Source organism: Gymnodraco acuticeps, unplaced genomic scaffold (assembly GCF_902827175.1).
Source record: "Gymnodraco acuticeps unplaced genomic scaffold, fGymAcu1.1, whole genome shotgun sequence".
NCBI classification, from domain to species: domain Eukaryota; kingdom Metazoa; phylum Chordata; class Actinopteri; order Perciformes; family Bathydraconidae; genus Gymnodraco; species Gymnodraco acuticeps.
In genome coordinates this window covers 4,413,923-4,432,941 of record NW_022991375.1, presented here as the reverse complement: position 1 = coordinate 4,432,941, position 19,019 = coordinate 4,413,923, and the positions used below count along the sequence as shown (strand labels likewise).

The following is a 19,019-nucleotide window of genomic DNA, read 5'->3' as shown; positions in this document are numbered from 1 at the left end:
TGCTGCCTGTATCCACCCGTCTCTTTTATTACCTGCTCTTCTCATTTACCAATGACTTCCTATTAGCTGCCTTCTTCTCTTGAAACATACTAAAACAAATTCTGAACATTTCTTGAACATATCACAAAGAAATCGGCGTATATGGCGGGAAGAGGGCACTTGTCTGAAACATAACATTAAAGGCTGATGGCAGGGGTAAAGGTCAAAGTTACACCTTTATACGAAAAAGTCAGTCACTTTCCCATAAAAACCTTATGTCAAACAATGAACCATGTGAATGAACATGTGAATAGCCATGCTATTTGAGATCTACAAGCTGATCTTGCAAAAATTCAATTAGACACCAAAGTTTAAACCACATGTTTAGGAGTTTATTGGGAGAACACATATACAGTACACATTTCATCCTGACATCACACACATCAGGCTGTTTGAGATGAAGAAGAAACAGACATGGAGAAATATTAGCATCATGTGAATGACAGAAACGCCCTTTACTTACTATCAAATTTGTGATTTTTGCATCACAACTCTCTCCATCTTCTTGATGACCACTATTAGTCTAATTGAACATCTGCAAAATGTGTGACCAGACAGTTCATTGCTAAATAATCTACAATCCATGATATTGCGAGGACAACACTTGTGTTTTAACAGCTTTATCTAGGTGAGATAAAGGGCAGTAAAGTATGGACATTTATATTGGAGTTTACTAGTAGTAGTAATCCGATGACAATTCAAAAATGTCTACCATCATCTACAACTATTTCACTATGTATTACATGATTTTTTAAAGTAATTTAAGATCATGATGCACTTAAAAAAATCTAATAAATGTTTGACTGTAGCAAAGAAAACGACATACATTGTAATGTCTAAAGTCAACTGTGCTTGACTGTCTTTTTGAAGAAATAACGAACTGAAGTAGTGTTTCGAAGGTTATTTTAGTAGGGATTCATGTTTACAGAAACATAAAGACAGTAGGTAATTTATTGCCCTTGCCATCGCGACATTACTAAATCGATTCAGATACCAAAATACAGACATTTAAAAAAGTAAGAAATATTTGTTATGAAATCAACAATAGTGGGTATTCACTTCCTCAAACAAACAAATCCTTATTTTATAACTAAACGTGTTACTAAATAATACCATTTTAAAACAACTTTTTAGAAATCAGGTGAGACAATGGTGGAACATTGATGATTATTCATGACTGATGACACCAAGAAGTGCTTGACATTTGACATTTATTACAAGTAAAGCACCTCCTATTTAAGGTATTGCCAAGTAATTATTTGTGTAGTCTATATACATCACCAGAAATACAAACTCTAATATCTAAGTTCAAGCCCTCCAAATGCTATTTAATGTATTTACATTTGACCTTTGCTCTTAAGTGTTTGGCACAGTACGAAGACAGCGAGAAAGAATATCACTGATGATGCAGCTAGTACACTATGAAAGTCTGAACTACGACTGGAGAGTTAACCACATGTATAAACATTGTGAAATTCTAACTAAATTTGCTAACAGCGCACATTTTCTGATGTCCCAAACATTTTAAATAAAACAGCGGTTATTAAAAGTCCAGTCGAGAAAACCCCTCTTAAAACTTTCATTCTGGTTTTTTATCTTAACAAACATAACAGAGCACGAGTATGAAGGTAAATTACATTGATGTAATTCAAAATATTGAATACCATATGAAAGATATTACAAGCGCCTGTTATTAACCCATATGAACCCAAAGTCATAGGCCTACCCTACATATACTCAACAAATGTACACATTTTCACAAAACCGTCAGAAAGTGTAGGCTACTAACCTTAAAAGGAACAGTGAGTTCATGTGCATAAAATGATATGCACATGAAGCCAAAAATGGAGCAAGGGTAAATTAAAAAAGTAGCCGCATCGTCCTGGCACTTAGGCCCATAGAGCATGCGCACTTGAGTTTCCCCCTAAGCCCCGCCTCTTTACTCTGTTATCCGCTCAGTCAAATGAATGAGAAAATAACACTGGATCGGATTTAGCGCATTTTACTACTTTTAAACCCTCATGATTTATATAAGGGCCCTGAAAGTATACTCTGTAGTACTGGGTAGTTTATTTAGCTAAAATAAAAGGTTCAGTAATTTACAGATGTCTCTTTTCCAATGTGAAAATCAATGAGAAAAAGTCTATTGCAGCCAAATTGACATCACAGAAAATACAGCAGTGTAGTACCACTGTTCAGCCGCTGCGAACATTTGCTTTAACGGCCGGCGCACTTCCTGGGGGCTTGTTCCCTCCGAGATAGTGAGCCGTACCTCGCAATCTGCCAAGTTGCACCATCATGTTTCTACAGTAGCCTAGAAGGGACAAACCAAATTCCAGCTCTAGAGAGTGCCTTTCACTTGAAGTTCTCCAACTTTCTTGGAAATGGGAAGGGTGAACAGAGGGATATTTAGTTGCAATTTTCAACCTCAGCATTAGATGGCACTAAATCCTATATACTTGTTCTTAAAGAAAATGAAATGTTACCATGGAGGCACCATGATGTTTTATCTCTGTTTTACCGTCAGCAAACACGACGTACCGCTGATTGGCAGATTGCATGCACCTGAGACACACACACACACACACACACACACACACACACACACACACACACACACACACACACACACACACACACACACACACACACACACACACACACACACACACACACACACACACACACAACACACACACACACACACACACCATGGGGATAACTCTGAAATCTGGATGGCCTGCTGCTGTTCATCCTTCAGCAGCCCCTTGTCAAAACCAACAGAGGCAGGAAGATCTTCAAATGTTTCACCTGCCATCCTTCTTTCTCACACCTTTCCCTCCATACCGCTCACTCGACCCTCTCATATTTTTAACTATCATCCTCCTTTTTGTTCTTACTGATAACAAAATAACCTTGTCTACATTTGGGACAACCTGCCCAAGTCTTCAGCGCTCTTGCCGTTGAATAACAAGTGGAATAAAGTTGTTATTTTTTCCAACACAGTTCTCAGGCAATCAGAGAGAGATTGGGATTTGGAAAAATCAGGAAACACACAACTGAATAAGCAATAAACATCAATGAAGTCAACACAAATTGAACACAGAGAATCTTTAACCACAATGTCCAAGAGGCTGAAGTCTCAGTTCATATATTCAGGCGGGCAGGCATGCCTTCTTGTGGTTTTCCTACATGGTTATTCCCTTATAATATCCTTTTTCAGTTCCTGGAGTTGAGTCCAGCCCCTCTCCACTTATCCAGCTAGATATCAGAGATTTGAAAATAGTGGGTAGGTACATCATAGATAGGTAAAAATCCTTAAAAACGATCTTGTTTCACTGTGTTAAACATCAGTTCTTACTGCTTTGCTCAATTTTTCTTTTAACCACATTTTGCTCTTCAAAACAGATCCCATCTCTTCATACCTATCCAAAATCTTCAGTTATTGATGAGTTTCTAGCAAGATGAAGGGCTGTGGTTTCCTCTTAAATTTCTCTGAATTTTTCCCTCCCTCCCAAATGTCTCTGCCCTCCATCATTGGTCGCCCTTACACTTTTTGCTGCATCTCTATCTGTTGGCCCTGTCTGCTCTGACTCTGGCCCTTCCCGTTCATCTCGTACATTGAGCTCTTCTTCTGTTTGTGGCAGTAGCACCACACCCCAACGATCATCGCCGTGGCGATAGCGCAAACCGCCACGATTATGGCGGCAACAGTGGGACCTTGGCTAGAGGAGCTCGGAGGGCAGTTCTCACCGGTACAGATTGCCTCCCCCAACTCTCCCTCCACCTCACCTCTCTCGCCGGTCTCCCCTGGAAGGATGTGTACAGTGTGCTCTTCTGTAACTCCGCTGTCGCTGTCCTGCATCGGGGGAACTGGGCCATGATCCAGGAAGGGGTGCTGAGAGAGGTCGTCCTGCCAGGAGTGGGTGGGAGCTGCCTGTTGGGTGTCGTAGTCCAAGGTGTCTGAGTGTGAGGGGGAGTCGGAGGGCTGTGAGGGAGCAGCGGTGGGGATGAAGCCTGTCAACATTTCGTCCTCTCCACCTTGAGCTAAAGCAGGCTCTGTTGTGGAAGACGCAGGTACTTCTGGTAGGCTGGTGTAAGGGACGGGTCTACCAACTTCCACCTCATTAGGTCTGTCAGTTGTCCTCACAACTGTCCCCCTCGCTGTATCCTCTGGTCTAACCCTTTCTGGTGTGGAGTCCCCTTTCTCTGTTTCCTCCAGGACGACAGGGTAGCCGTCCAGCCAGGTGTCGTCTGTGGGGGCTTCTTCTTCTGCTGTAACATTCTGTTTTATATCCGTCTCTTGGGAAAAGATCACACGCTGGTGACTGTCATTGTCATCTTCGTGGCTCTCATGGTCATCGTGGTTATGGTCATCGTGTTCATGGTCATTGTAGTCGTGGACATCGTGTTCATGGTCGTCGGGTTCATGGTCATCGTGGTCGTGGACATCGTGTTCATGGTCGTCGGGTTCATGGTCATCGTGGTCATCGTGGTCATCGTGGTCATCGTGGTCATTGTGGGCATCGTGGTCATCGTGGTCATCGTGGTCATCGTGGTCATCGTGGTCAGTGTTACGATCAATATCTTCCTCCTCAGGATCATAAGGCTCCTCACGGTCATCACTTTCATCGGGGTCAGGATGTTCTTTAGATTCGTCAGGACGTTCTCGATCATTGACTTCTCGATCGTCAGTCACATCTTCATGCTCTTCGTAGCTTTCATGTTCATCGTAAGTATCGTCGTACTCTTGACCTCCGTAACGAACACGATCCCGGTCGTCTTCGTGTTCACCCATGTCATAATGGTCGTCATGATCGTCTGTATCTTTGTGCCGGTCCCGTCTGTCCTGGTCATCAACCTTAGCTGGAATATAATGCTTCACATGATCATCTCCGTCGTCTTCCTCCCGGTGACTCTGTTCACCGTCATCATGGTTGTCCAGGTCGTCATGGTCGTCGTGACCATGGTCGTCAACATCAACTGGACGCTGGTGGTGGTGTGTTTCTTGGCTGTCCTGCTCTTTGCTCTCCTCTGATTGGGCTCCTGAAGCTCTCTGTGTGGTCTGTGTGACTGGATTGGTGGAGGCGGGACGTCCCTCATCCTGGAAGGCCTCAGAGGGGAACCAGAAGAGGTGTTTCTGGGAGAGAAGAGACACAGGTGCTTCTGTAGCTTTCTCCCCTCCTACTACCACAAATGTTGTATCGATGACCTCCTCTTCCACTTCAGGCACTCCATGTTGGTCTTGATGCTCCTCCTCTACTTCGACATTGAAGCTCGTCTCTTGTTGAACCTGACGCCTTTCCCCTTGTGGGTATTCAGCTCCGTGCACCTCCTCGTACACCTGACCCTGAGCCTCCTCTGAGCTATGGTGCTCTGCCTCTCCATAGGAATCTGGAAACTTGTCCTCATAGTCTACGTGACTTTCAGTCTCATCTGCAGAAACACAATGAAACACTTGATCAGGTGACGAGTCTACATCAAATATAATGTTTATTTGTTTAATCTCAAGGAGAATAAAAGACTCCTTGAAAAAAAAATCTCTTTTAATAGATTGCATTTGTCAAGACGGACAGCAGCCAAAATAAGACACATTATTTAGTTTTCTTTTAAAAGTGAGGCAGTCTCAGAGTATTGTTTTCACAAATGTAAGAGTTGTATTATTGTAAGTGTTTACTACAGTCACTCTCTTAGTATACTAGCCTTTTTATATTTTTCATAAAAATATCTTATCTTGTTAAACCTGCAATTTTATGTCAATCTGTCACGGTGGTATTGAAAACATTCGATCACTGTGACACTATTTTAGGATTGTTTAGGAACTCCTGCTGTAGCGCACAAACATGACAACGACGCTGTGAGCTAACTATGGACACAAGCCTGGCCTTTTGCTTTCATGGACAACTCTTGCCCTCTTCTTCTTCTTCCTATGAACCGGGACACACGATGGCATGTCACACTGAGGTGTCATCGCAGCCATTTCCAACTCACAACTGAGAGTCTATTTTCCAAAAAAAGCTCAGAGTCACCGCCCGATCACCTCACAACACTGGGAGCTAACAAGCAAGAAGTGAGAAGGTAGACCTCAGAGTGCTCTCCTGTACGTCTCGGTCAAAGCTCAAAGCTTTGAAGAAAACGAACAAAATGGGGGCTTTCTGTTTTCTGCCTCTTTCTATTTATTTCCCGCTCCTGCAACATAAACTGTTTAAACACCTTCTTACCTTTGACACAAATCTCCACTAATCCGTACCACTCTCCACAGCTGTCGCACAGCAGACTGAACGCTCTGCGTCCACTGGGCATGACATGACCGGGCAAACATGTGTACAGCAGCTCGTCTCCCATCTCATACCCAGAGTGCTCCTGGAGATGAGCGTTAGGAAAGGATGGAGGGTCACCACACGGCACATCTGTCAACAACAAAAACAAATCAACACACAAAAAGTCCATATTCAGGATTAAACAGCACGGTTAATGAAACATGACTCATGGTAATTATTATCCAGTTTTAGAGCATGACTATCCAACTTGTAAACAGAAAGAGATTAGAATGACGCAAGTGGCGGTAAGCAAGAGCTTTGTGGTAAATGTGGATGTAATTTTGACAAACAAAACCACAAACAATGCCACTGGGAAGAGACAAAGGCTGTGTATTGTCTTGACTCTGGTCTTATTATGTATGGTAATTATAAAAAGGCAACACAGTTAATCTGAAAAATATTAACATGTTCTTGACAAAACAAAACGTTTATTTTCTTTTTGTTATTTCTGTTATTCTATTTCGTGTTTTTCCAAATGTAAAATAATGCCCTGTTACATTTTTTATTTTATTTATTATTATCTTTAAAGCGCCCTGAAGTGGACATTTTAACATTTTCATTTTAGAATTGGGCTAATATATCACTTTATACTTCCTATCATAACTATAACGATATAAGCACAATGTTGCCTGTAAATCAGTTTTCATCTGTACTGTCCATTTTTCCTCACAGCAGAGTGTGTGTGTTGTGTATCAACAGCCACAAGCTCTACTGTTTATGAGGAAGGACTAGAGACCTCGAGGTAATGCCAACAAATAGTCTGATCCAAAACTAACGACTGACTGCCCCCCCCCCCCCTCTTAAATCCAGGCCAGTGTGTGAAATGCTATGTCTGGCCTTACGTACATTCATGGATCAAGTAATACCTTCACACACTCAGATATTCACGAGGAGGCAGAAAGTTTGGTATTTGACGACAGATTTGAGTAGAAACATAGAACTGGCAAACACACACACACACACACACACTGGCAGAATGGAGAGTGTTGAAAGTAGAAGATGGAAGGAACGGAGGAACACACACTCTTTCACACCTCAGTAAATATCTCAGGAAAGATCCACATACACACACACAAATACAAATGATGTGTGTGTATGGTGTGTTTACTGACCCCTGTCTTTGATACAGAAGGCGTCCAGGTTTTCAGAGTCCTCGGTGGCGTTTTCTGTTCTCACATCCACTGCTTTCAGTGCACTGCCCACAACGTTACACACCGTCATCCTAGATAGATAGAGATAAAAACACTCATTAATTCCAATGTGATATGGGTGCATATAACCGAACAGCCAAGCATTTAATTAAGGATGGAAGCATTTTTTAGATTAAGATTAACATCGCATTAAATAAGAGCAATACATTTTTAGACAGCGTTGCTCAATACTCTGATCTGATTGGTCAATTACAGAATACACCAGTCTGTTATTTCCCTATAGCAGAGAACTGCTAGATACAATTCTGATGGTAGACTCTGGAGGACCAGGTAAAGTAACAGAAAATCATTTAAAATCAATATTTTGTGTCAGATTATTGATTTCTTTAATACATTTTAAGTATTAGGCAGCATAATATATCATAACTGTTTTATTTTTCTTTCATTAATCACTGAATGGCACTGACCCACAGGTTGGGAACCACTAGATGAAATACCTTTAGCAAAAAGTAGTTCAAACTAGCCTCCCCCTAAGCAGCTACAACAGTTACATGCTGCTTACTGACAAATGTGCAGTATTATCAGTCGTATAATGTCATATATTATTATAACATTACACCACTGATAACATTTAAGTGAGATCTCTGCACACGGATCAGTATCACACGTAAAGCCGCAGCTTCGGTTTATATATGGGTAATCTGACGACATGCGCAAACAGATATACGTGCTGCTCTTTGTTGCTTATTCAAATATTATTACAGAATGACATCAGTGTCCAGAAACACACATCATGGCTCGGACATGCTGCAGTATCAGCCGCTGTAGCCTCTGGCACAATATTATCACACTATGGTCATTAATAGATGTTCCCATGTAGGAGCCTTCAGTTACACCCAAATTCAAATAGCACAATCACAACATTAGCGACTTAACACATTCACCAGACAAAATGAGTAATGCCTACAAAATGTAGTGGCAAAAAAATGTCGAGTAAATAGTCTATTTTTGTTGCCACGTTAACGTTTATAGCATCATTAGCCTATTTGTCATCCAAAAGCACCAGATAAGACTGACTCTTACTTTCCAGACGGATCAAATTTAGTTCCCATATCACCGTCATGTGGAAAGTAAATTCAAAGTTCCGAAACATCATTAAAAGTTAGACTTATTACACTTTTCATATAATATTGCATGGTGATATTACTAATCAAGCATCATTAAAGGGATACTTGTGTGGGTTTGGGTGGGTGTTTGCAGTAATTAAGTTAATCAAAGCGTCAGTAATTGGAAAGAATTTGACTGGCAGAGCAGTGAGTTTGTGAGAAGTGGTGTGAGTCATACTGCATGCTTGTGCCATGCTAACTTGAGCTTATAAGGACACAAATCTGAGAGAGAAACGGGCAGCAAGACAGAAATCGCCAAGAAAACATTTAGAGAGAGACAAAAAACAGACTGTTTTAACATTAACTTGCTCCAGGCTTCTTTTTGTATGTGTATTATCATAGATAAAGGGGCCGTATTATGCAAATTTTCCGGTTTCAGATATGATGTTCAATAACGTCTTTGAAGAGAACGTTAGGATTTGAGCCTTTCCAGATTTTAAAAACATTTGGTCTACCTAAGTTGTAAATGTATTATCTTTTCGATTTACACACGGCATCTATTGCACGTCTGTCCGTCCTGAGAGAGGGATCCCTCCTCTGTTGCTCTCCCTGAGGTTTCTCCCATTTTCCCCTTTAAACTGTGGGGTTTTTCCTTTTTTGGAAGTTTTTCCTTGTACGATGTGAGGGTCTAAGGACAGAGGGTGTCGTATTGTCATACTGATATTCTGTACAAACTGTGAAGTCCACTGAGACAAATGTAACATTTGTGATATTGGGCTATATAAATAAACATTGATTGATTGAACATTAACATGCTCAAAGACCTATAACACACTACAGGAAAGTAAAAAAACACAAAAAAGGGCCCCTTTAACAATAAAGGTCGCTTTGGATAAAAGTGTCAGCCAAATGCAATGTAGGGTAATTTAATGTATTTAAAGGGAAAACTCAGATATGTGTGTGTAGATGAGTCGGCTGGTATTTTGTGTTTGGTTGCCGGGAAGTAGATCTGTGATTGACAGGTAAGAGGAAGACGTTAAGTTAGGGGAGTCCATCTGAGAAGCATTTTGTATTATGCAATAGACTTAAAAAATTCAAGGACTACAGGTTTACTGGCACTAACACCACAGCGTTACTTGTGGAAGCCAAAAGAGGCAAGTGAGAAAAAAAAGATCTTTATTTTCTGATGACTTAAGAATAGAGAATAGGGGAAAAGGTTATGCAAGGATGATCTTTTAAGTGACATTTTTTTCTTCTGTGAAAACATTTCAACTCTGTATTCAGCTTCAAAATAAAAAGGGTACATCCAAGGAGCTGATGAAATGTTATGAGCTCAAATATGTGCACCACCATGGTCTTGAATTCATCCAAAAAATTAAATTGAGATTTGGGGTGGGTCACAAGATCAAGACAGAGAGAGAAGAAGGTCTGGGTTAAAAGGATACCCTCGGCTTAGACAGACACCAATAGATGGGTGATATACTGTGAAACATGGTAAGAGGGTGTGAAAGCTGATGTCCACTGGCCAACACCAAGAGAGCACGGAGTGTAACGGAAGAATAAATGTGTCAGCTTTTCCTCCGACAAGACATTTGTCATTCTTGGACCCAATTTGGACCCATCAATAGGTTGCAATCATAGGGTTGCAATACCTAATTCAGCCCATTTTCTGTTTCTTTAGGCACTTGAAAAGGCACTTTGAGTAGCCATGGGATGATACTATAAATATGAGTATCCTGTCCAAACTAATTTGAATACAAAATCTTAGAAATTATAATCCTGGACACATTACATTTTAACAATTGCAAATATTGATAAGTGAGACTAAGCTACATTTTTATGTGGGTCATTACAAAGCAATGACGTATTTGAGGAAGTGCACAAAACTGCAGGTCATCATTGAATGACCACATGAGGCTTGCTCTTAAAGGGAGTAAATCTCTATATACGGCCATGTTAAAAGCCGACTTTACACAGAATTGTCATCAAGTATTGGTGTCAAAGTATAAGAGCTTATTTCCCTATTCATGAATATTTGGGTGATTTGTACCGTTCTAATATACTAAGGGTTCAGTAAAAGCATTATTTGGGCGTTGTCGCTTTGAATGACAGGTGGGTGCCTTCTCAGGATGTTAGCCACTAGCTCTCTGTGTCCACTTGGCCCGCCTCAACTCCACCAATGATGTCCATTTTTGTTTTATCCAGGAGTTAGACAATGGGGTAGGTACCAAGATGGCCTTCGCCCTCAGTTTGAGCCTCACAATGGCCATTCGGAAACAGAGACTTTACTTTTTACTCATGTTGTTCTTTCTCCTTTCGATCATGTTGTTTTTTCTCCCTTATTTGGAAATGTGGTCCTAGAAATTGTGTTTAACAATCAATTGGGGGCTTGAAGTAGGTTAGCCCTCCGCCAATACATCGAAGAATCCAAGGCAGTTTTTCAATCAACCCACCACCATCTTGGTAACGTCAGCACCATGTACCTGAAATCACCTGAAATCAACCCCACAGACCAATCATGAATCCTCTCATCACCACAAGAGAACAGCATAAACATACTGTCAATCACCTCACTATAAACTAACAGTGTGTCTTCCTACTCCCGGTCTGTCTCACTGCCTGTCTGTCTGCTTCTGTCTTTGGGTGCTGTCATGTTACCGTGGAGATGAGAGGTGTAAATGGAGGCAGTTGTCGACGTGACACCCCGGCTCAGAATTCCCTCCCTCACCAGGAAGGAACAGAGGAGTCTTTCTCCCGCTCTTCCTCTCTCCCTTTTTCTCTTTCCCTCCTGAAATGTGTCACTCTCTTCTTCTATCTTCCCACTCTCTCTTTAACTGCCGCTGCTGCCTTTGCTTCCTCTCTCTTTCATCTGTTCCTTCAACCGCCGCACAAACACACACAAGAGCGCACACAGCAATATGACCTTTGACACCTTGAGAAATCTCAAGTCTCCCTACATGTCCCTTGAAACAATGAAGTCCCTCAGGCACAAACTTATTTTCTTACCCCACTGTGCCTGCGTAGAGCCACCCACGGGTGCACGGGGAGAAGAAGCACTCCTCCACGGCGTGATGCAGCTCCTCTGCTGAGGCCAGGCGGGCATGTCGGGCGGCACAAGCCCCCTCGGCATCTCTGAAGCCCTGCAGGCCAGAGGAGTTCCTCAGGTCCAACACGAACACTCGACCTGAGGAGAGAAAAGCAGGAGGAAAAACCTCTAAAACTTCTTATACAATATGATAAACCTTATATATTCAATATTTATCCCAATATAAAAGGTTTAAAACAGAGTAGAAGAGACTATAGAGCTTTTGTTGTTCTGTTCTTTTGTGTGTATGTGCATGCTGCTAATCTGGATAAAAAAAACAAATTGTTATTATTCAATCATTATTCATCATCATTTTCAGTTTTCTATTTCATCTTATTTGATCTTGCTTTATTTTTGTATCTTAAATGTAACTATTATTCCCAAGTGTGTTTTATTTTCCATCCTATTCCCCATTCATTTTTATTTTATACCCTTTTAATGTTCATTCTATGTCTCATTTGCTTTATTGTAAAGCAATAAAGAACTAATGATGAATTATCTATTAATATAATTGTTATTATTATATTGCACAATGTTGGGCTTACATTGTTGAGGTTGCTCAAAGTAAAGCAGGTTGTCTGTTTTATTTCATGTGAAACGATACTTTGAGGCAGCAACACACATGTATATGGATTTAGACAATTATATTGAAATATATAGCTTAATTATGTGTGCAATGACGCAGATTTGCATTGAATACCACTATAGTAAATAATCAATTCATCAAGACATTGCTTTGGTAATTGCTTTCAGCATATCATCCCATGACATGATTGCTCCAAATTCATTTCACAACATAATAGAAACTATATTTTGGAGACATAACATGAAAATGTGCTTCATAAAGTTTGATTTATGTATGTGTATTGGCTACAGATGTGGTTACTTTACTGCATCACAGGAGCATAATCATCACCTCATTGTCACATCATTAGCTGGTTTTCAGGATCACAAAGAAATGTGCTTTTATATTTAACATCTTACATCTAACTATTTGGACATTATTGCTAATGCTGAGAGGGAAAATACTGATAAAACTTGGGCATGTGCCAATTATAAGTAACGGTTAGTGCTGCTGCTGCTGCACCATAATCTAACTTTTATGTTGGAAACCACCTGGATATTGCCATAAAAACTCATTATTATGAGTGGGAATACAATTGTAATGTGTAATGAAGTCATGGTTTGTCGTCACACGTATAAAACAATATGTAATAATTTTCTTTTTCTATTAAAAAGGAATAAAATATTAACTTACCGTCTGCATTTACAACAGATGTCCCCACAAGACAAGACAGGCATCCAAAGAACAAAGGTAGAAGAGTTTTGTTACAACGATCCAACATCTTTTGGCACAATCTCACTTTTTTATGTTGGAAAACGTGTCCAAAAAACTTCCACACGACTTGTGTGTGCACAGTCCGGCAGGTCAGAGAGCCGATGGAGAGTCCTGCGGTGGACCGAGCGGCATGTATGCTTGTTGACAGGTCCGGGTGATAACGGAAAGAAAACGGTGAGAGCGTCTCAAGAGCGAGGCGCAGTATATCTCCCCCAAATACTCGCCCTCGCAAGCAGATGGAGCACCGGTGTGAAAACTCGCGTGTCCCTGTTAGTAAATACGTCACGGCTCAAAATCTTGAGGTTGGGCAAAGGGCGGTGAGAGAGAGAGAGAGACTGCCGGACTGCTCCTTTACAGAGGAAAGGTGGAGAGAGAGAGAGAGAGAGAGAGAGAGAGAGAGAGAGAGAGAGAGAGAGAGAGAGAGAGAGAGAGAGAGAGAGAGAGAGAGAGAGAGAGAGAGAGAGAGGAGAGAGAGAGAGAGAGAGAGAGAGAGGAGAGAGAGAGTACCACCTTGTACAACGTAGGCTACTATTATATGTCTTTATTGAATGAGGACCTTGCATAGAAATACATTCATCTCAAAAAGACAAGTGATGACTATGCTAGAATATAAAGCTAATTTCCATCTGCAGTTCCTGGGCAGGTACAAACACAACAATCAACAAACATGTCCTAGAGCTAGAGCGTATCACACTAATAATTACTGTAAAACAGATCAAAATACAGCTGTATGAAATATGAATTATAGTGCATTTGTCAATAATAAAGAAACTAACCTCTCCAATTATAGCAAAATTAATGTTTTTTGCACTAAGGGAGAGACAGAGAGAGATCGTTATTAATTGTTGTAAATTGAGTTGTTTTATTGTTATAAATGCAAAGAAGCGTGTGCAGTGTGTTTTGAATTGAACACCTGGTACGAGGTAATATAAAAAGGTTCAGGAAAGACAAATTCTGCTGTGCCATAGAGCAAAAAGCCTTAATAAAAGTGGATTGTCCCCTCTGTGTGTGTGTGTGTGTGTGTGTGTGTGTGTGTGTGTGTGTGTGTGTGTGTGTGTGTGTGTGTGTGTGAGTGTGTGTGTGTGTGTGTGTGTGTGTGTGTGTGTGTGTGTGTGTGTGTGAGTGTGTGTGTGTGTGTGTGTGTGTGTGTGTGTGTGTGTGTGTGTGTGTGTGTGTGTGTGTGTGTGTGTGTGTGTGTGTGTGTGTGTGTGTGTGTGTGTGTGTGTGTGTGTGTGTGTGTGTGTGTGTGTGAGTGTGAGTGTCCTATATGGTGAGAGAGATAAAGACACATGACCATGGCTGTTAGAGAGCTTAATTTGGAGCATGCAGCCATTGTTTAAGTGAATCTGCAGGTGGAGATAACCACCAGCCAAATAGTCGAGTACATACAGGATCCACATTGTAAAACCTAGCAATCTATAAATATAACATTATACATCGACAATTAAAGTTATCTCAGTGTGCACATACGCTTTTTATAAATGAATAAATGCACTTTTCTAGATGCATGTGCCCTACATTTTATTTATTTATTTAATTGTTTATTTGGCAGGGACAATGCACAGTAATGAACACTTCAAACATTAAAATGTGTCAAGCGTAACAGTGCCAGATTTAGCTTTGAGCTCATTTCCATCCGCAGTCCCTCACATAAAACATTTAAGAAAATTACATTTTGCAAACATAGCAAAAACAAAATACATGATATGCAAAAAGTGCAAAAGAGCAAGAGCAGCATACACAAGTATTTATGACATGGTAATACAATATAGCAGCAATAACATATAAAGTGCAAGAGAAGAGCTACATAAAGTGCAAGAGGATACCCCTGTATTAAAGTGCATTTAGCGGTGATTGCACGGATGTTTGTTTCTCAACCATTCTTTGAGTTGACCTTTGACAATCCCATATCTCAGTTGGGAGGCTATTCCACAATGAGCTGCCTTTAATGGAAAGGACATTTTGTCCAAAAGTGGTCCGTCTATGGTGGAATTCACAGCCTCCTCTGGTTTCTGACCTAGTGCAGCGTCCAGTGTGTTTTTTGTGGATGAGTTCCCTTAAGAGAGGGGGGGCCAGTCCATGTAAACATTTATAAGTAAAGCATTTAAAATTGTCAAAGCTCAAGAAATTGTGTTTTTCAAGGATGGTACAGTGGTGATATGCATGGCTTTCTGTCAAACACCTTGTATAACACATCATATACAAGAGGATAGTGATTTTTTTGGGAATAACTATGATTTTACAAGCCACAAAAATGGAATATCTTAAAGCTGAGAGTTAATTCTTGGAAACTTGGAAACAGTGATTGATTAATCATTTTAATTATTGATTAATCTTCTGAATTTCTTGATCAATTGTATTAACCTTCGGTCAATTTCTAATCTTATTTTATGTATTTTCATGTTGGGTACGTGTTGGTGTTTATGGGGGAATCACTTTTGTATTTTAAATAGTTCTTCTATTCTGTGTCCCTGTTAAATCCATAGAGGTGAAAAAGGAGAGAAGATGACAAAATGAAAACATTTGTACAAAAGGACTTCTCCTGCTCGCTGCAATGGTAGAGGAGATTGTTGTGCTTTCGAAAAAGAGAAAACTACCAGTGGACAGGAACAGTATGTGTGTGTGTGTGTGTGTGTGTGTGTGTGTGTGTGTGTGTGTGTGTGTGTGTGTGTGTGTGTGTGTGTGTGTGTGTGTGTGTGTGTGTGTGTGTGTGTACACGGTTAACTGCAATATATAAATTCCTTAAGGAGTGACACATTTGTTAAGGATTCACACTTACATATCTCTCCCCATTACATTATTTCACCCCCCCTTTTCCTTTTTTATAATTCTGCACTTTCACTCTGCCCAAATGGAATAACTCATGCTTCTGCATCGTACTGATGTTCTTTTCATTGCAGTCACTCTTCTTTATGTTCTCCGTTACCATTTTTCAACCTCCTTTAATGCACCTCTAAATAGTTTCACCTCCCGCTAAAAGGGTATGGATGAGGGAGTTTAGGGTGGGCTGGGATCCTGACTCATGCAGGGGGCTATTTCTGGAGAGGTGGGGTCGTAGAGGAGAAGAGAAGAGAGTGATGGCGAATAGGAGAGAGACAGTGATTCACACCTGCACCGTCTCAGAAGGGCTGGTGAGAATTATGTTTGCTGCAGGTGTCCTTCACACAGATGTGTAATCTCACAGGACTTCCATTACCCATCAGACAATCTGGAAGTAAACACACACACACACACACACACACACACACACACACACACACACACACACACACACACACACACACACACACAAACACACACGCACACACACACACGCCACAAGATTGCTCTGAGTATGTGTGAGACCGGCGACTTCCCATGTGAGGCATGTCCTGTCAGAATGAGGTGTAGTGCAGGTGTGTGTGACTGACTCAGAGGAAATCATTGGTCATACTGGTGCAGCCCGGGGACAGAGGGGAGGGTATGGTTTTGTCTCCATGGCAACATCCTCCATGAGAAGTGAGGGTCCGGATGAAACAGGATGAGCTTTGAAAGAATGAAGTTGAAGCTGAAAAATGTTTGATTTAAAGAGATGATTGATGAGGAATGTTTGCGTGTGAGTGTGTGTGTGTGTGTGTGTGTGTGTGTGTGTGTGTGTGTTTTAAGTAAAATTACCTCCATTCATTTAGCTTGAGTTTTATTTCAGAAAGGGAACATTTTTTAGCAGATTTTAAGTGTCCAGATTAGGAGAGATATCAGAATATTTTTGGTTAAACCCATGCAGTAAAACAGCTCATAATTGGACAGACATGTGTGGACTGAAATGTGTGACCACTGCAACTGTATTTTCATGCCTTTTACAACTATTAGAGTTTACATTGGGTTTTCACTGTGCTGTAACAATAATGTATGTGTGTTTGTGCTTCTGTTCTGGACCTGCAGATAAATGTGTGTTTAAGCTACAGTATACAAGTATTTTAATATCTATAGCACCTTTAATAACACACAGCGACCCAGAATAAAACAAATAATCATGGATGGATACAGTAAATGCAACACACTGTAATCAAACAGAAATAAAATAAACAAAAAAAGGTTCACATTACAAAAATGGATTAGGCATGATGATGACAAAAAGTCCTAATACGCTAATACAAATAAGTCTTTAAAGATAGTAAAGTACACCTGTTAACAGTCAACCCCTACATCATTAGAATACGTCTATAGAATCAGTATTAAACAGAGATGTCCCTGGCTGACATTACATTACATTGCATTTAGCTGACGCTTTTATCCAAAGCGACTTACAATAAGTGCGTTCGACCAACAAAATACAAACTTGAAGAAAACAGAATCATATAAGTACATCAGGTTTCATAGAGCAAAAACATTTCAAGTGCTACTCAACTGGCTTTAGGTAAGCCAGTCCTTTATTAGTATATAAGTGCTCTGTTAATAGTTCTATTGCTCGAAGTGGAGTCGAAAGAGATGAGTTTTCAGTCTGCGCCGGAAGGTGTGTAAGCTATCTGCTGTCCTGATATCAATGGGGAGCTCATTCCACCATTTTGGAGCCAGGATAGCAAACCCACGTGTTTTTGCTGATGGGAACTTGGGTCCCCTTCGCAGCGAGGGTGCAGCGAGCCGTTTGGTTGATGCAGAGCGGAGTGCACGTGCTGTGGTGTACGATTTAACCATGTCCTGGATGTAGGAAGGGCCAGATCCATTCGCAGCATGGTACGCAAGTACCATTATCTTGAAGTGGATTCTAGCAGTTACCGGAAGCCAGTGGAGGGAGCGGAGGAGCGGAGTGGTGTGGGAGAATTTAGGAAGGTTGAAGACCAGACGAGCCGCTGCATTCTGGATGAGCTGCAGAGGTCGGATGGCACATGCAGGTAGACCAGCCAGGAGGGAGTTGCAGTAGTCTAGGCGTGAGATGACGAGAGCCTGGACCAGAACCTGCGTCGCTTTCTGGGTCAGCTGGGGACGTATCCTCCTGATGTTGTAAAGCGTGTATCTGCAGCAGCGGGTTGTAGCAGCTATGTTTGCAGTGAAGGACAGGTTGTTAGCTAGGATCACACCCAGATTCCTTGCAGTCTGAGTCGGGGAAACAATAGAGGTGCCGATGTTGATTGTTAGGTCAAGAGTGGGACAATATTTTCCCGGAAGGAAAAGCAGTTCAGTCTTGTCAAGGTTGAGCTTGAGGTGGTGAGCAGACATCCACTGAGAGATGTCAGCTAGACAAGCAGAGATGCGTGCGACGACCTGGGTCTCTGAGCGGGGAAAGGACAGAATTAATTGGGTGTCATCAGCGTAGCAGTGGTATGAAAAACCATGCGGGCTAATGACAGATCCGAGCGAGTTTGTGTTACAAGGAGAAGAGGAGGGGACCAAGAACAGAGCCCTGAGGGACCCCTGTAGTTAATTGACAAGGGTCGGACTCCGACCCTCTCCAAGTAACCCTATAGGTGCGGTCTTTGAGGTATGAGTTGATGAGGGAAAGTGCAGAGCCTGAAACTCCAAGTTCTTGGAGAGTGCGAAGGAGGATCTGATGATTCACCGTGTCGAATGCAGCAGACAGGTCCAAAAGGATGATGACAGAGGAGAGGGAGGCTGCTTTAGCCGTGTGCAGTTCCTCAGTGACAGCCAGGAGGGCAGTTTCTGTGGAGTGACCTGCCTTGAAACCAGACTGGTGCGGATCCAGAAGGTTGTTCTGATGGAGATAACAGGAGAGTTGTTTAAAGACAGCGCGTTCAAGTGTATTAGACAGGAACGGGAGGAGAGAGACAGGCCTGTAGTTTATAACATCAGACGGGTTGAGAGTGGGTTTCTTTAGGAGAGGGTTTACTCTTGCCTCCTTGAGACTGTTTGGAAAGTGACCAGAAGTTAGAGAAGTGTTGATGAAATGGGTGAGAAACGGTAGAATATCAGGAGCGATAGTCTGAAGGAGGTTTGAAGGGATAGGGTCCAGAGGACAGGTGGTAGGGCGGGCAGAGGTAATGA

The 19,019-nt window shown here is 41.5% G+C and overlaps 1 protein-coding gene across 1 annotated transcript; it reads right to left on the bottom strand.

Annotated features, from left to right (window-relative positions):
• Positions 1 to 349: 349 nt before the first annotated feature.
• susd5 (sushi domain containing 5) lies at positions 350 to 13,339 on the bottom strand. Its single transcript, XM_034241194.1, has 5 exons — positions 12,960 to 13,339; positions 11,623 to 11,800; positions 7,472 to 7,581; positions 6,261 to 6,449; positions 350 to 5,475 (listed from the first exon to the last, which is right to left on the bottom strand). Exons 1-5 carry the CDS (start codon positions 13,045 to 13,047, stop codon positions 3,587 to 3,589), a joined length of 2,454 nt encoding a protein of 817 aa, XP_034097085.1. The 5' UTR covers positions 13,048 to 13,339; the 3' UTR covers positions 350 to 3,586.
• Between the last annotated feature and the right edge of the window lie 5,680 nt (positions 13,340 to 19,019).

What these genes read in the sequence shown, in the direction of transcription:
- susd5 (XM_034241194.1), bottom strand. Translation starts at nt 13,047, where the DNA reads ATGTTGGATCGTTGTAACAAAACTCTTCTACCTTTGTTCTTTGGATGC. An exon ending in CTTCTGTATCAAAGACAGGG is followed by an intron (nt 6,450 to 7,471) that starts GTCAGTAAACAC and finishes TGTTGTTGACAG; the next exon opens with ATGTGCCGTGTGGTGACCCT. An exon ending in AGTGGAGATTTGTGTCAAAG is followed by an intron (nt 5,476 to 6,260) that starts GTAAGAAGGTGT and finishes GTGTTTCTGCAG; the next exon opens with ATGAGACTGAAAGTCACGTA.